This window comes from Momordica charantia (assembly GCF_013281855.1).
Source record: "Momordica charantia cultivar OHB3-1 chromosome 1 unlocalized genomic scaffold, Mcharantia_2.0 BLBB01000001.1, whole genome shotgun sequence".
Classification (NCBI taxonomy): Eukaryota; Viridiplantae; Streptophyta; class Magnoliopsida; order Cucurbitales; family Cucurbitaceae; genus Momordica; species Momordica charantia.
Genome location: NW_028275157.1, coordinates 14544788 through 14561931, shown reverse-complemented (window position 1 = coordinate 14561931; position 17144 = coordinate 14544788). Strand labels below are relative to the sequence as shown.

The window sequence follows — 17144 nt, the reverse complement described above, 5'->3', positions numbered from 1 at the left end:
CTCCTGATCATGAAGATTAAAAAAAAAGAGAGAGAGAAACAAATCAGTTGGAGACTTAAATTTCAGTGTCTGGCTAACGAGGAGAAATTTATGTTCACCCCCACTTCTATGTAAGCTTTTGAAAAATTAAAAATTTACCTCGAAAATTTTAAGAGCTACACAAGAGGTTAATAAACCTCCATCACTCTCCTCTTATCTAGAGTTACATTCGTTTTCTCCCTCAAATGTCAATTCACATACTTACCTATGAGGTATTTTCTATTCACCACAACTCACTCTGTTTCTACTAGAACAAAGAATAAGAAGAAAATAGAAAAATAAAATAAAATAAAATCTCGACCATGGGTCAATATACCGACTGAAATCCAGAATCAAAAGAAGAAATAACATTTTTAAAAAAATGGTGAATTAACTCTTTTTACGATTGTTGATAATAGAAGACTTATAAATTAACTTAACTTTCCATATTCAAACTCTTAACCGCACATACATTTATTAGTGCATTTAAATTTCCATTCATCCCTAACTAAATTTCCACCCATTGCCGTTTAAATTTATACTTAAAATGTCCATAAAATGTTGATGTCGATGAATATTTTTATAAAAGATTATAAAAATAAAAAAATTCATAAGAAATATTTAAATTAACCAATAAAAATTTTACACTTTTTAGGTAAGTTAACAATTATTAATATTATATCTAGTGATATTTATAGATATTTTTTCATATTTCGTCGATTTTTTTGCAATAATATGAAAAGGTAGATTTACAGATCAAACATATAGACATACGAAAATATAGATGGAAATGTCGAGATACTGACAAATATGGTTGAAAGTAAAAGAAATAATTGATAGGAGATTTATGTCAATTATCTTCCCTATATTTGTAATATTAAAATTTAAAACAAGTGATTTACTATACCAAAAAGAAAATCCGAAATTTTTCCGAACGACAGGCCCGAGGCATGTGGTAAATAATTGGGCCTTAGAATCATTTTCGGCCCAACGAAAAAGTATTGGGTCCAGCCCACGACTGTAACTGTTACAACGAAGCAAATTATTATTCCTAAAAGCGGAGCGAAGAATCTGAGTGAGTGTGTCTCTCCGCTAAGATCGCGCGAATCTTTACTCCACGAATGGGTTCGTGCCGCATAAATCTTCCTCACCGGTGTTCTCCCGGAACACCGCGCTTTGGCCCCACTTCTCCCCTCCAAAACCCTAATTCTCCTCAATTACTCCCTCTCTTTCCATCTTCTGCCTTCAATTCCTATAAGGTATTCGTAATCTCTCTCTTTCCTTTTTTGCTCCCGCCGCTTCTCCCAATCTTTTACTCATTTATGTCCAATGTTTGTTTTACCAATAGTTATCATATTCCAGAATCCGGCGCCGAAGCTTTGTTGCCATGAAAGCTCACATGGCCACCGAGCCGAAGCCAGTTTCAGACGATAGAATGCTTGTTAGTGCTTGCTCTTATCTTAATTTACGTTTTGGCGGTTTGCTCAATGTGAGGCTTTGTATGATGAAATGTATTGATCAAATTCTGCTGATTAGAATGCTGTAGAATGTGGCACTGATTGGATTTTAGGAGATCGTAACGATATACTTTTATTTGAATTGATTATGTGGAGTCGGTGGATTTACAGGTTTATGTTCCACCTCATCCGTTGATCAAGCACTGGGTTTCAGTTTTGAGGAATGAACAAACTCCTTGTCCCATTTTTAGTGAGTATTCCTGCAATTCTGGAAGATATCTTGTCGTATTGTTTAATGTATCTTAATAGCGAATGTGCCCCGGAGGTTGGATTTAATTTCCCTTCTTCTTAGAGCGTTTGTTTTAGTAAGGCTTAGTCATAATTGGGAGTAGTAAGCATCGGATTCCTTTCTCATTTATGAGGACAGCAATGAGAAAGCCTCCTCCTGAGGTGAAGTTTTCAATTGAAAAACTGTAGGATGATCAAGTTAGTTGAGTTGTGTATTGTGGACTATGAGGGCTATTTTATCTATTGAACCTTTTTTTTTTGCCGATGCCATCAAGAATCTGTGTTGGAGATTTACGCTTTATTTATTGCAGAAAATGCTATGGCAGAGCTGGGGAGGTTACTTATTTATGAAGCTTCAAGGGACTGGTTGGTTAGTTCTGATACTACTTCGACTATTGTATTCAAGCTTCTGTTTATCAAGTGAAATCATGAACTAAATGCTTAGACAAATGCAAATAATTGACTTACGATTGTTTACTAAAATCTGAGAGTTCACTTTTGGCATGTCTTTAATAAGAAAGTTGAATCACATCAATGTTTTAACATGAATTAAGATAATTGTGCAGGAACGTTCAAGAGGAGAGCATCTTTTACCTTAAAATATAGTATAAACTAGAAGTAAAAAAAGAAACATGCTTTACACCTAGAAGGTACAAGCTTCAGAATTTGTAAATTGTAATATGATGTTTCTTCATGCCAATTTCTTCTATCTGAGAACTATCCTTTGCTCCATCATGTGTCTTGTTGACCCCGGAAGCTGATTTTTCCCTCCTTTGGATGCATCCTTACTTGTGATGTTCCTGAAAATTGTAATGAACACCAACTCTTCAGCAATTTGTATAATTTGCTGTGAAATATTTCTACTGTTTTCAGTTTGATATTATGGTTGTATGTGTCTTATTGAATAAATATGTCATTCGGTTGTTTAGTTTTTATTTGTAATCCATTTACACATCTGTGTTTCTATCTATATCAGCCTACTGTAACAGGGGAGATACAGTCACCCATGGGTGTTGCCTCAGTTGAGTTTATTGATCCAAGAGAGCCTGTGGCGGTTAGATTCTTTTACCCATTCTTCTCCTGGCTTCGGACATTTTATTAATGTCTTTCAGTTTGTTGCTGTTTCAAACCACCTCAAAAAATATAATAGAATAATTACAAGGATAACAACACTATTAAGAAATAAATAAAAGATACAGTTTTGCTATTTTATTTTGGTGGGAATGTCTTAAATAATAAGCTAGAAAGTTCATTTTACTTTTATCTTTTTCAGGTAATTCCTATCCTCAGAGCTGGTCTAGCTCTTGCAGAACACGCATCATCTGTGTTGCCTGCAACAAAACTGTACCATCTTGGTAAGGGAAGTTACACGCATTGAAGTTCTCTACAGTAAACTGTACCATCTGTGTACGTTGATTCTAAATATTAACGAAAGCTGATTTCTTATGTGTTATATATATATATGTAAAATTTTGGATATGGTCAAGGATTTACTAGCATTCACGTTGTTGGACTAATTCATAGCACAATCAATACATACGCTTTTTTTCCCTAAAAACTTATGTTGTAACTTTGTTTAACTATCTTCTTCTTTCAAATTCAGGGATAAGCAGGGATGAGGAGACTCTTCAACCAACTATATATCTTAATAAGTAAGATTTCTTAGTCACATAACATATAACTTTCTTATTGGCACCTATTTTTTCTGGGGTTTCCATGCTTTTCTTCATGTATAGTCAAGATTTTACTTCTTTCTGTCATCTCTGTTTTATAACCGTGATGCAAAGCTTTTTCAACTTTCCCCCGTTGTTTCACTAATAAAATTCTGGATGAATAATGAAGATTTTCATTTCATACGAGTAGTTAATACTTAATATTTAACTCTTCACGAATTCATGTTCTGTGGCTTTGGCAGGTTACCTGAAAATTTTGCAGAAGGTTCTCGAATCTTTGTGGTCGATCCTATGCTTGCAACAGGTTTAGTATTCTACTATTTAATGGAAATCCTTTTGTTTCCTTTCAATAACCATAGGTGCCTAGGCTAATTTATGCATTCCATTAATCTCACTCGATAATTTCTTGAGCCTAACAATTGACGTTGAAATTTTCATAGGATATTTAATGTTATATATGAGTGGCAGAGTTAAAATTCATGGCAATGTGGATCGGCTTATCCCATTTTACTATTGGGCCAATTCATGTTGTTTCCTTTTTGTATTGTTTGGCACTTGGCAGTGGTTTGATTGATCAAAAACTAATATTAGGTTCTGTATAATAATTGAACGTTTTATTTTTTGCCGTTCAGTTGTCCTAGTATTAATTGTTCCGCTTTCTTTACTTCTTGGTCATACCTGTGATGTCAATCTCATCTAGGAACCATACTGTTTGAGAATGTTATCGCATCCACAGAAATCTCACGTGCGTACAGTTAATTTTGCGCCAACGAATGGCCATGTTCTTTTATCTTCTTTAATATGTTTTTCTTGCCGACATCAAATTTCAGGTGGCACAGTAGTGGCAGCTCTCGACCTCCTAAAGGAACGTGGAATTGGCAACAAGCAAATAAAAGTGGTATGGGAATTAGCCGATCTCTTGTTTTTTCTTTTATCGTGTTTTTATAGTAATAGTTGTATTTGTATATGTGATTGTGTGCCCAAAAAATTCAATGCATCATGGCTTGCACAGTTGCACTGCAGCAGCAGTCAGGAAGGAATATTGTGCAACCTTGTTGATGTTTATGTAAATAACTCTCACAAAATCATATTCAGTTTAACTTGTTCTTTGTGATACGGTGGTGATAATTCATTCGTCATTTCGCATCCCTCTTCCGACTTTTTTCATGTGTAGTATAAAAATACGAGATGCAAACTCTAGTTTTGTTATCTGAAATCATTTAATTGCCATATCGCAGATATCTGCCGTGGCTGCCCCTCCTGCCCTTCAAAAGCTGAGTGAGAAGTTTCCAGGGTAACCACTATACTATTTGATTCAATTTTTAACACAAAACCAAAGTCTTTCACTAATCTTTTGAGGGGTTTGTGATCTTACAGGCTACAAGTATACACCGGAATCATTGACCCGACGGTTAATGACAAAGGGTTCGTTATTATTACCATATATGCTTGAATCTTGAGGCAAATGTTACACACGGTGTTAATGTTGATTAATTCGATGGATGCTTGCAGGTTCATAATTCCTGGACTCGGAGACGCTGGTGATCGCAGCTTTGGCACATGAAATGGTTTCACCCAGCTTTAGAAATTCTCATCTCTTATTGCTTGGTAACGATATAGCTGATTGTTGGGCGATTGTAAAATTGCTTTATAATCACTATTGATTATTGATGAAAGTTAGGGCAATGAAGCCGGTAGAATAGAATTAGGAGGGAGTTATTCCCTGGATTTTTTTTTTTTTTTAATTTTGTATACTCAATTGTTCGATCTTATAATCTGCAAGGAAATATGAGTTTTATTAATATGATATGTTCAAATTGAGTTCAAATATAAAATCAAGTTTCACACTTGAATTGACCCATTGTGAAGTTCATTCTAAAAGGTACTTGCTATGATTGCGAAGACTTGAGCAATTGGAGGGCAATTCAAAATGCAAATAACTTTTCGTTCAATTTTCAAGAAGTTTGATTTGGTTTTATACTTGGAGTTTTTCACTTTGTAAGACTCTTACCTCTTAGTCATGCTACAAACTTTTGTAGCTAGATTGGCGTATTGCCCTTTTGATTTTCTTTGAATGCCAAAGGGAAGATAGCACATCTTCATACATATATATTATTACTCCACAACACATTACTAAAGTATGAAAATAAATATGTACACACAAATAATAAATAAATTAAACTTTATAATCATAGCTGTAATGTATCTTACTTTCAAAAACTTATTTTGTTAAATCATTTCCAACTTACAACATTGAATTATCACAATTTATGCTACAACCAACAAAGTGAATGATTAGAATTGAGGTCTCACCAAAAAGATGATCCTCCACCCCCTCCACCTCCACCGTGATCATAACTTACTGCGCCACCTCCACCGCCACCTCCACCACCACTTCCACCTCCTCCGTGATCATGACTTGCTCCACCACCACCTCCATCGTGATTCTGACTCATTCTTTCGTGATCATAACTCGCTTCTCCACCTGCACCACCACCTCCACCTCCATCGTGATCAAGATTCGTTTTGTCATGATCATAACTTGCTTCTCCATCTCCACCTCCACCACCAGGGTGGTCAGAAAACCCTCCGCCTCCACCTCCGTCATGAGAACTCGCTCCACCACCTCCGCCTCCAATGTCACCTGTTCCTCCACTAAGACCACCATTTCCTCCTCCACCATTATCATTGCCTCCATCACCTCCACCGCCACCTCCGACATCACAGCCTCCTCCTCCGTCGTTGCAGGTATCTCCTGCACCACTAAAAGTCCAATCCCAACCCCAACCACTATACCCATCTCCATTACCACCCGAAAACGTGCTGCTTGTTCCCATATTGCTGATGATCCCATCATCCACAACTATCCCAATTCGATTTCTATCTTCAACATAACTTCGACTTCGACTCGTAGCTTTTTCCTTAGAAACTTTCCTCCCGCAAACCAAACACAATAGAAATATCACAAAAGAAATAATAAAAACCCCAAGAATGGGCGACACGATGTACGCTGCTCGAACCATCTCTATGAAAATTAGGTGCAGCGCCGCCTGCGTTATATAGGTAAGTTTGAAGTAAGCCCAAATAGTTCAGTCTTTTGAAAGTTTTGGTTTTCCTTTGTACACAATTTTTGACCTTCTGTTTTTAGTTATGACCTGACATTTTTCGTGCAAAACGCAATGGGAATAGGGGTTTGTTCAATGGTTAGAGGCTCGTACATGAACATAGTCTACTTGAGAAAAAAACGGGTGTGTATAAAGTTTATCAATTTTATAAAGTGCTAGATGGCAGAATTTTAATGGGGAAATTTCTACAGAGCAGTATCAGTTCGATCGGTTGGTCCTTTCGAAATTAACTCATAAAATAATATATATATATATATACATTTTAAAAATATTCTACATCATTATCTTATCCAATTTGGTTGACATTGACAATATTAAGGTTGATGGATTTGGGGAATGTGAGATGCAAAATCAATCATGGGTCAGCCGCGGCCCATAGTCTTTCAAATAGTTGTGTTTTTTTGGTGTTCTAAAGTTTTTTTCTTTTACTTTCATTTTTCTCCCTTTTAAAAATTATATAAAAAACAATTGAATCTAAAAAATTTTATAATTTGTAAAGAAAAAGAAATCGATACAATAATTTATAGAAAAAAAAATGACCTATATATAATGGCAACTTATATCTTTTCTTTTTTTAAAAAAAAAATTAACATATTTATATAAAGAATTTTTTACTATGAATAAAAATAATATATATACATATATTGTAAAATTCACATATTTATATTTATATAAAATGAAATTTATTTTTATCTATTTTAAATGAATAAAAATAATTATATTTTTTGAATAATATTTATATATGGGAGAAAATATACTTTTGATTCCTAAAGTATCAAAATGAACACTTTTAATCTCTAAAGTTTAAGAAATGATTATAAATGGTCCTTGAAACCCTTTGATCGTTGACCTAACAGAATGTTTATGTGTCAGTTAAATATTTACGCGAGTATGATTATGTGATAATTTTAAATTAGATGGTAAAAATATATTAATTTTACATTATGTTAGGTTGATTTGACCGTTTGGCAAAAATACATTTTATATTATCTTCTCCGTTCTCCTTTTTTTTCTCTCTTCCCTCCTTCCTCCTTCTTCTCCGGCAGACCTTGCACTTATCAGGTGCAAAACCAAAATGTTTGCACTTTTCAATCCCCACCAAACCAAAAACCCCACCTTTCATCCTTCACTTTCTGCTCTGTTTTTTCTGCTTCCTCGAGCAAAATCCCCTCTCTTCCCTCCCACCAAACCAATTCAATTCCTTCAAATTATCATTCTTATTAGATTCCGTTCTCCTCTCCCTCCGATGGCTCAAAAACAAAATCAAAACCAATCATGAAGAAGCTCCTCCCCATTCCCTCCTTTCTGGCCTTCCTCTGTTCCTTTGTTTCTGCTCTGTCGACTCAACCGCCGGGCCCCGCCGGTCCGACCAACATCACGGTCATCCTCGTAAAGGCCGACCAGTTCACAACCTTCAATAAACTCCTCAAAAGCGTACAACAGAGCGACCAAATCAATAATCAGCTCAACAATTCCAACCAAGGGCAGGGCCTCACTCTGTTTACTCCTCCAGACAACGCCTTCGCCAATCTGAAACCTGGAACTCTCAATTCCCTCTCCGACCAGTAGAAAGTTGAGCTGGTTCAGTTCCATGTCCTCCCAAATTTCGTTTCCATGTCCCAATTTCATTCCGTCAGCAACCCTCTTCGTACCCAGGCCGGAAACAGCAACGCCCGCCAGTTTCCCCTGAATGTCACCACTTCTGGGTCTCAGGTCAATTTTACCACCAGCGTCGTCGACGCCGTCGTCGCCAACACCAATTACACCGACGGCCAACTTGTCGTTTACCACGTCACCAGCTAAACGTTCGTTCCATATTTGACTTCGAAGCTTTCAGATCTGGAGCAAACTCCATATCTGAAACGGTCTGTCGGTGGATGTCGATAGCAGTTGGTGGCAGCATCGACAAAGCGAGAGTCGTCGGACGGTATTGGCAAGGTCCGCCGGAGAAGAAGGAAGGAGTACAGAGAGAAGAAGGAGAAGAGAGAAGATAATTTAATCCCATTTCAACCGTCGAATCAATCCAATATAATATAAAATTAACATATTTTTACCATCTAATTTAAAATTACCACGTAATCATAGTCCAATAAATATTTAACTATCAGAGCTCTTTCAAGTATTATTTAAAATTATTTCTTAAACTTTGGAGATTAAAAGTATAAAAATATATTTTTCCTATATATAATAACTAGAAATTTTTAAACAAAAATAATTGCAAGAATCCACGCGGACACCCTTAATCTGTTGTGCTAATGCATATTTTTTAAATTTTAAAACTTTGAATCTATTGTTTAGTAATAATTCTAAATGTCTCGAAATACTGTAAACTATCCGTGGATCCAACCCTGTTTTTCAGTCTCATTTTTTATAATAAATAAATAAATAAAACTTCTGGTGAGATCAGTTGACTTGGGAAATTTGAGAGGTAGAAACTTGTAAGTTAAGGTAATTTGTTGACCAATCAAATATTGGTTTTACTTGGTCATAAACTAAGGAACAAAATGTTTGTTCTTTGAGGAAAAATATAGTATTAAGATTATTTTTGAGAATATTGATATATTCAACAGTTTGACTTTATAGGGTTTACTTCGTGGAAACGAGGAAACATGGAATATATATATATATATATGACATGCATGGAGAATAAGATTGTTGTGATATATGAGTGATGGATTTTGAGAATCAATGGAAATATATTGTTAAGAAATATTTAGAAAATTTGATTATCTATATAAATAAGGTATACCTTCTTCTTCGATGACTTGATCATAAAAACTAATTTAAAATTAACCGTGCTCGACTTAGAGCAATCCTAGGTCGGATAAAACCCATAGAATATTTTCCTAAGAAACAAGAGAGAATGAACACAAAACATACTGAAAGGATATATATTGTCTTCACTCTCAAAAGTATAACTTAAGTTAAGTTTGTATTATTAATATTCATGAGGTTCCATCTTATAACCAATTGGCAATGAGAAGAGTAGTTCATGTGACTTTTCTTTTCAATGTGGGATCCTTAACATGCCGCCTCAAGATCATAGCTTTTTTTGGCTCATCAATCTTGGTCAGATCCCATTTTTTGATCGGTTGCTCGTTTGAGCATTTTGGGTTCTGATACTATGAAAATGAACCTTACAATGGTTTATAATAGATATGAGCTACTTCTCTCATTGTCAATTGGCTTTAAGATGAACATTCATGAATATTAATAGATATAACACGGCCATGTCATACAGGAAATATCATGACCACTCTAGGTGCCTAATTTAGATTCCAAATCTTGATCCGAAGATGTGAGACTTTACAGATGTTGGGAACAAGATAATAGAGAGTACAAAATTCGAGTACGTGAAAACTAAAAAATATGTTAATCTCATATAATATATTAGATACATTCTTATCCTTGTATATAGGTGAATTATATTGATTATTAATTCTTACTCAATAAAGGTAATACCTGAACATGAAAAATATATTTTATATGTATGTATCCTTTGAATCTTGGATCAAAATCTCTCAAATCAAATTTCAGTCATGAAACATTTCAATATTTAAATGTTGATCGCATAGGTTTAAGTAAGTAATTTTCAACCTGAGAAGGTGATGGCTAGAAAGTTGAATGCATAGCTAGCTAGTTAGACATGAACATGAAATATAATTCTATTGGTTTGAGGTATAATAATCTTACTTGATTTTTCAAAAAAAGAAAAAATAATAATAATCTTATTTAAGGTTCACAAGTTTATTATCCAATTTATTTGAATTTTTTAAAACGAAGTTCGGAACATGTGTAATTAATTTTCCGCGTGGAATTTTGCTGCGTTTTAAGAAATTTTCAAATCTACCTTATTTTTAAAATTTTTATTTTATTCACGTTATATTTAAACTTTACTCTTTTAGATCAACCACTTTTAGTATACCTTTTTCACCGTATAAATAAAAATCGGACTGCGACTCTTGATTCAAGTTAGACAATATATAAATAAATATTTAACATCTTATCATTACTTTTTTTTTATTATACAATAATTTGAATAAGTAACCCGAATGACCCAAAATAACTCAATCAAAATATTTCATGATTTGGTTAAGTTGGGTTGGATTTCTCATTTAATAAGGGTTGTTTGGGTTGAATAAATTTACAACCCGAACAATTGGATTGGGTCAAAAAAGTATTTGAACCTAATCCAATCCAACTCATGAACACTCCATAACTCCTCATTCCTCAGAACAAGATTGAAAAAGGAAAGTTCCATCATTTTCTTTTAAGAAAAGTCTTTGTTTTTTTTTTTTTCTCTTAGTTGTCAAACATTTAATGATAAGTCAAGATTGGTCATGCGGGTGAGGAGATTTTCAGGAGCTAAACATTTCTCTTTTATCTTTAATTAGTATATGATTACTTTTAGTACAGCAACATTTATTTATTAATACAATAACACGTGGGGTGGGGATTCGAATCCACGATATTTTGATGGTTGATCTATTTATTATATCTTAACAAGTTAAACTATGCTTAAATGGGATTAATAATATCTACTCCTTTTATATCTTGCAATCAAAAGTTCAATACAATATATTGGTTTCAAACAAAGGACGAAAAGAAGATTTCTCCTAACCTTGTTTAAAATCCTAAAAAAATGTCATAATCGTTCTCTTTGTCACCATAGTGAAGAAATAAAGACAAGCACCATTCAGATTTTTTATTGAAAATAATAAATAATAGGATAAGATACACTTTTAGGCCCTAAGTTTTAATGTAGATTTCAATTTGGTCCCTGTGTTTCAAAAAGTGACAATTTGGTCATTAACCTTGAAAAATAGTTCTTAAAGGTCCCTAAATTTAAATTTTCGTTAGTGTAAAACTAACGGAATGCTGACGTGGTATGGTAAATTATATATTTATTATTTTTAAACTATATGATAATTTTTTTATATTTTTTATATTTTTATCTCATTTTCTCTCTCTCTCCTCTTGTTTCCCCTCTCTCTTCTCTCTCCTTTTCCAGTCGTGACCCTTATTTCCTCCCCCCCTCTCTCTCTCTTCCCTCTACGGTAGTGGTGGTGGTTGTAATGGCGGCACTGTGGTGATAGTGTACTTTATACACCACATTTAATGATATTCGGGTGGAAATTATTTAATAATTTTCGGTCATTTATAACTTATTTACATGCATAACTGATGTTTTTATAGGATCAAATTATTAGAAAGAGTTGGAGCATAAGCAATCAATTGAGGGAAAACTAGAGCGAAAAGAGGAGTTTAATTAAGCCACATCAGTGCCGCAGCACCATCATGTAGCACCATGGCGCCTGCACGTCAGAATTTGTAGCAAAATCCCGAAGAAGCAATGCCACGCCACGTTAGATACAACGCCATGGCACCCTATAGACGAAGCCTAAGCCTTTTTCGCGATGACAGCGTCGCAACGCTCTATTGCAGCACCATGGCGCTACGAACTTGCACGTCTGTCACAAATCTGGGACAGCGCCATGGTGCTCACTAATGGCGCCATGACGCTATATAGCGATGCCCTAACTTAAGAGAAATATGAGTGCGCCGTTTTGGGGGACTTGGGGGGGGGTGTCTCACATGGGAGAATTGGAATTTGGAGAGGATTGGCTCGAGATTTGAGGCAAGAAGGTGAGGAGACGATTTTCGAAGGCTCGTGATCGTGGAGATTGAGTCGGGGACGGTCAATCGACACTACAACTTTACTTTCTCTCCTTTCTCTTATCTTTTCTAGATTTATTATGAAACTCTTCGTGAGATTTTATTACATTTTCGTGAACATGAGTAGCTAATCTTCTTGTTCTAGGGTTTGACATAGCCGTTGGATTTATGAGTTGGATTTATTAACATTTGTCTTGATTGATTTGTTTTTAATCTATTTGTGCATTTATTTGCTTAATGTTTTTAATCTCTCTTGATCACGGATTAATTGTTGCTAAATCTGAATCTTACGCTCGAGAGAGGTGGTTTAGATTGGAACCTGAATGCATTACTGAGGTAGTTCTAAGATCGAGAGATTTAGAATTATCTTAGAGGTTGTTAAAAAGACTTAGACTTAAGCCACTGATTGTTAATGAAACGCGATAAGGATATTGGTTTCTTGATAAGTGGGAGAATTAATTGTGCTCGAGAGAGACAGTTATGATTTTTGATTTCTTGACTTGTAGATTAATTGCATATTCAATCTTGACATGTTTGATTTGTCCGCTTGTAGGTTCAATGGGTGAAATCACTCCCTTGGACTCGTTCTCCATAAGAGCTTTCTTTAGAGTTTCTTATTCGCTTGTTATTTTATTTTGTGTGTCAAAAGAAATTCCTAATTGTTTCTCTAGATAAAATGGGACATTAATATCCGTAGTACTTGAGTGACTAGAAACCCAATCCAGTGGACGATATCGGTAATTACTTACCACTTTTATTAAAACTTGACCTGTACACTTGCGGTAAGCATTTTTTTGCTGCCCAATGCACCATGGTGAGAGTGCAGTTGGAGTGTGAATTACCTGTCGGCGAGATTGATGGGCGTGTTCCAAGATTTGGAGTTTCACATTCGTAATGTTGGCATTACGAATGTAAATGATTTTATGCTTTGAGATCTTCTGATCAGGAATGACTACAAAGAAAACTCTGTTTTTTTCTAGATTAAAGTAGTGGAAAAACAAATGAAAATGAGAGGGAAGAGAGGGGGAAAGAAGAGGAAGAGAGAGAAAATGAGATAAAAATAGAAAAAAATTATCATATAATTTTAAAATAATAAATATATAATTTACCATGTCACGTCAGCAATTCCGTTAGTTGTATAACTAACGAAAATTTAATTCTATGGACCTTTTAAAACTATTTGAACTAAAAATGTATTTTACCTTAATAATAATAAGATAACACACAAATTCAACAATTTAAAAGAATACCTACGCAAAATTAATTACTAATTTTCTCCACTTGTACAGGAGAGATTGATTCCTAATAATATACATGCCGCTACCACTGCAAGGGCGGTCATCAACAGGCAGAGCCCCCACCGCCACCGCCGCCACATGCGCCACCGCCACCAACGTGTCCTCCAGCTCTGAAATGATGGCCTCCTCCTACGTGGTGGCCGGCGGCGCCACCAAAATGAGCGCCGCCTCCGCCGGATCTGCCACCAGCTCTGCCCCCACCGCAAAGCAAACTCAAAACAAGGGCAACGATCAAAACGCAACCAAAAACCACTGGGATTATAATAAACGGTGCATCAACCATATTTTTGATATGAAATGAATAAAAAATTGAAAGATTTCGTTGAAATTGGTTTGTAAATTTTCCAAAAAATTGCTATCAACTTCAAGCTTCCATTGCAATATGGATTTCCTTTCCTTTATAATGAACGCCACCCACACACCACACATTTGATTGGGTAACGTGTGTGTGCTTAAAAATTGAAAGTTCCAAATATTTGCATTCCACACGTTAATTAACAACGGCATTTATTATTATTTGGAGGATGCGTGTTCAACTTCTCAAAATATATTCCTCCAAGTTTTCGCACAAAAAATTACAAGGAAAAAAAAAAATTTTGACCGGAAACTTCCAGTTCCAGCGCAGACTAAGCGCGTGCCACGTGGCAACTAATTACACCACCGAGACGCCGTTCTAATTCTCAAGCCTTTTTTTTTTCCTCTCTCTCTTTCTTTTAAAGAAAATTATATAGGAAAAACAACTCAGCTTTTTATCATAGACCAATCCATTCTCATCTAAACTTAACCTTAGATTTAAATAAATATCGCAATTTTAATACATTTGTTCACTTTCTGTAAATTCATTAATTATACAAAAGACAATGTAAAAACTTTTCAAAACTTTATTAATTTTTAATAAAAATCAAGTTTGTACCAAATTAAATTGGATCAGAACTCACAAATTATTTTTTTTTTAATGTATTGTCTGAGCCTGTGCTCAGACCGCAGACCTCTAGTGTGTGAGACTAGTGTGACAACCAACCGCACCACCCGAACATATGTAACAAAATCTTGCAATAATATTTTTGTTTCTGTGACTTGAATTAATAGTATTAGGAACCTTTATGCTACAATTGTATAATTCTTTGAATTTGATTGTTTAAATTTTGAATGGTTTACTCTACGACTTTACAACCTCACTGATGATCTATTTGGTAATGTTTTTTTCTTTCTTTCTTGTTTCCTATTTATAGGGAAAAAATTAGATTATGTTGAGTCATTATTTTTTTATTATTATTCTTTCTTTTGTTATCAAAACAAATTAAGACAAAATTTTTACATTAAAAATTATTTTTGAATAAAATATTGAAAATTTAATGTTATATTTATTTTTTTAGATAATTTTAAAATATTTATTAAACAATATAGAAGTAAAATAAAAAATAATATTTTTATTTTATATTTTGAAAAACTGAAATGTTAATAAGAAAACAAGAAACTAATTTTATAAATTTATAATTTTGAGAGCGTTCCTAAAAAGAGAAACATAAAATATGAATCACTGTCAAACATTTAGAATTCAAAAAGTCAGAAAATAATTAAGAAACAATAATGTTTATAAGCTTACTCTCTCACAGCAAATAAAAGACAATATTCGTGATTTACTTTTCTACTAATTAAGACCTTAGTAACTTTTTAAAAAGTATTAGATTCGGAATCTCACCTCTTCTTTATTTGACCTGAAAATAATTAGAGCTAATAAACACACATAATTTTGTCACATGGAATTTGGCTCTCTTTTAGCTCTACTAAACTGTTTTAGCTCTACTAAACTGTTTTAGCTCTAAACAAAATTGAAAGGAACGTCTCATTCACAGTTTTTTTAGAATAAAAATATTTACACACATAGTAATATATCATATTAACACTTTTATACTATATTGTGTGAGCTTTTAACGCACCAATGATTACTTGGGAAATGAAATTGATGCAAGGTATACTTGATTATTGTACCTATGCTTTTTTTTTTTTTAATTCAAGTACGTCTCAAAATATTCAAATTAATATATATCTTAATAAATTGAATTATTGTTGGAGATATGATTGGAGGAGGCAAAGATGAACAATCCATATTTGGCCACACCCCCTTCCCAGAGTCGCGTCACACCTACATGGCCCAAGTGTGGTCGCGCCCTCCCTGTGACCAGACCTTGTCGACTTGCAAGTGATATTGCTCCAAAACATCACGCAAGTGTGCTCCCCAAGTTTACTTGAGAATGCCAAATTAGTTACCTCTATAACCCAAGCAACACGAGATGGATAATTCACCCCTCTCACAAATTGAGTTGATTTCTTTATTTTTATTGGTTCTCAGGCCGTCTTTAATTCAGCTGCTCAAGTCAATAATTCCTATTCATAATCTGTCAGGTCCGATATGAATTGTCTGATTCGATCGGCCTCCCCAAAATTACATTACAAAAACCTATATTTATATTAGAATATTTTATTGTGTAGATAAGACAAGGCAAACCGTTAAAATCTTAGAAAAAATGTTATAATAAATTCTATTGAATTCTTCCTTAACGAAGAATTCGAGAGAATAAAAGGATTGATATATTGTTGGTGGAAAGTAAAACGAAGCAATAAAAAAGAATAATAATAATAAACAAACAAATTTATTTCAATAAAAATAATTACTAACACAAATAGTTTGAAATTGATTCCTAAATCCTAACATATATACGCGACCAACACTGCAAGAAAAGATGATCGTCAACAAGCAGAGGCGCCGCCGCCACCGCCTCCATCACAACCTCCCCCGCCGCCGCCGCCTCCACCTCCGCCACCTCCATCATAATCTCCACCACCGCCACCTCCATCATAACCTCCACCGCCGCCACCTCCATCTTCGAGATCATGGCCTCCTCCTGCGTGGTCGCCGCCGCCACCAAAATCAGCGCCGCCTCCGCTGGTACCGCCACCAACGCTCAACCCGCAAAGTAAACTCAACACGGTGAAAACAATACAAACGGAAAAAAAGACCACTGGGATTATAATAAACGCTGCATCAACCATATTTATCTTCAATCAATTTTCCCTTTTTAGAAAGCAAAATTTTTCATGAACTCGAGGGTTTGGATTTCCTTTTATAATAGAGATTGAACAACGCGTGTGGGAATTGAAAACTCAACATTTTTGTATTTCACACGTACATCGAATTATTTCTGAAATCATTCCACCGTGATTATGGAAAAGTCGCTCCGTTGACATTTTCTCAAGTTCTGACCCCTGGTCGTCCAAATTTTCTTTTGACTTCTGAAGCGCCATAAAAACAAATATCATTTAAAAATATGTCTAAGCCCGGGTTTGAACCGAGACCCTCTAATGTGTGAGACTAACGTGATAACCAACTACACCACCCAGACATTTATAAACAAGCATTCGATTTAAATAATTTATTTTATACGTTGAATAATCCTCATGGATTTTGGGTTGAAATTTTTCTCTCTTTGTTTTCATTTTGTCCCTGAAACAATGGTTTTAAAGGGGCAAAATTTTCAAAGATCTTGCGGTGGCGACTTTGTCTCTCGTGTACTGGATGATTCCTATTATTAGAAGTCCCTTCATCTA

The 17144-nt window shown here is 34.7% G+C and overlaps 1 protein-coding gene and 1 non-coding gene across 5 annotated transcripts; one reads left to right on the top strand and one right to left on the bottom strand.

Annotated features, from left to right (window-relative positions):
• The first annotated feature begins 1077 nt into the window (after positions 1–1077).
• LOC111019403 (uracil phosphoribosyltransferase) lies at positions 1078–5238 on the top strand. Of its 4 annotated transcripts, none has more exons than XM_088126356.1 (12): positions 1078–1277; positions 1367–1507; positions 1647–1725; positions 2075–2133; positions 2740–2817; positions 3037–3118; positions 3367–3415; positions 3679–3740; positions 4267–4334; positions 4675–4730; positions 4814–4861; positions 4949–5238. In XM_088126356.1, the coding sequence occupies exons 1-12, from the start codon at positions 1140–1142 to the stop codon at positions 4998–5000; spliced, it is 912 nt and encodes a 303-aa protein (XP_087982482.1). In that variant the 5' UTR covers positions 1078–1139; the 3' UTR covers positions 5001–5238. The 4 variants fall into 4 exon arrangements, with proteins under 4 accessions (XP_087982482.1, XP_087982485.1, XP_087982491.1 ...); XM_088126359.1 differs by having other exon boundaries at positions 1080–1277; positions 1367–1459; XM_088126365.1 differs by having other exon boundaries at positions 1136–1277; positions 1381–1459.
• Positions 5239–16865: 11627 nt separating this feature from the next.
• Positions 16866–16939, bottom strand: TRNAV-CAC (transfer RNA valine (anticodon CAC)). Its single transcript has one exon. It is a non-coding gene; the product is annotated as a tRNA-Val (tRNA).
• Positions 16940–17144: the final 205 nt, after the last annotated feature.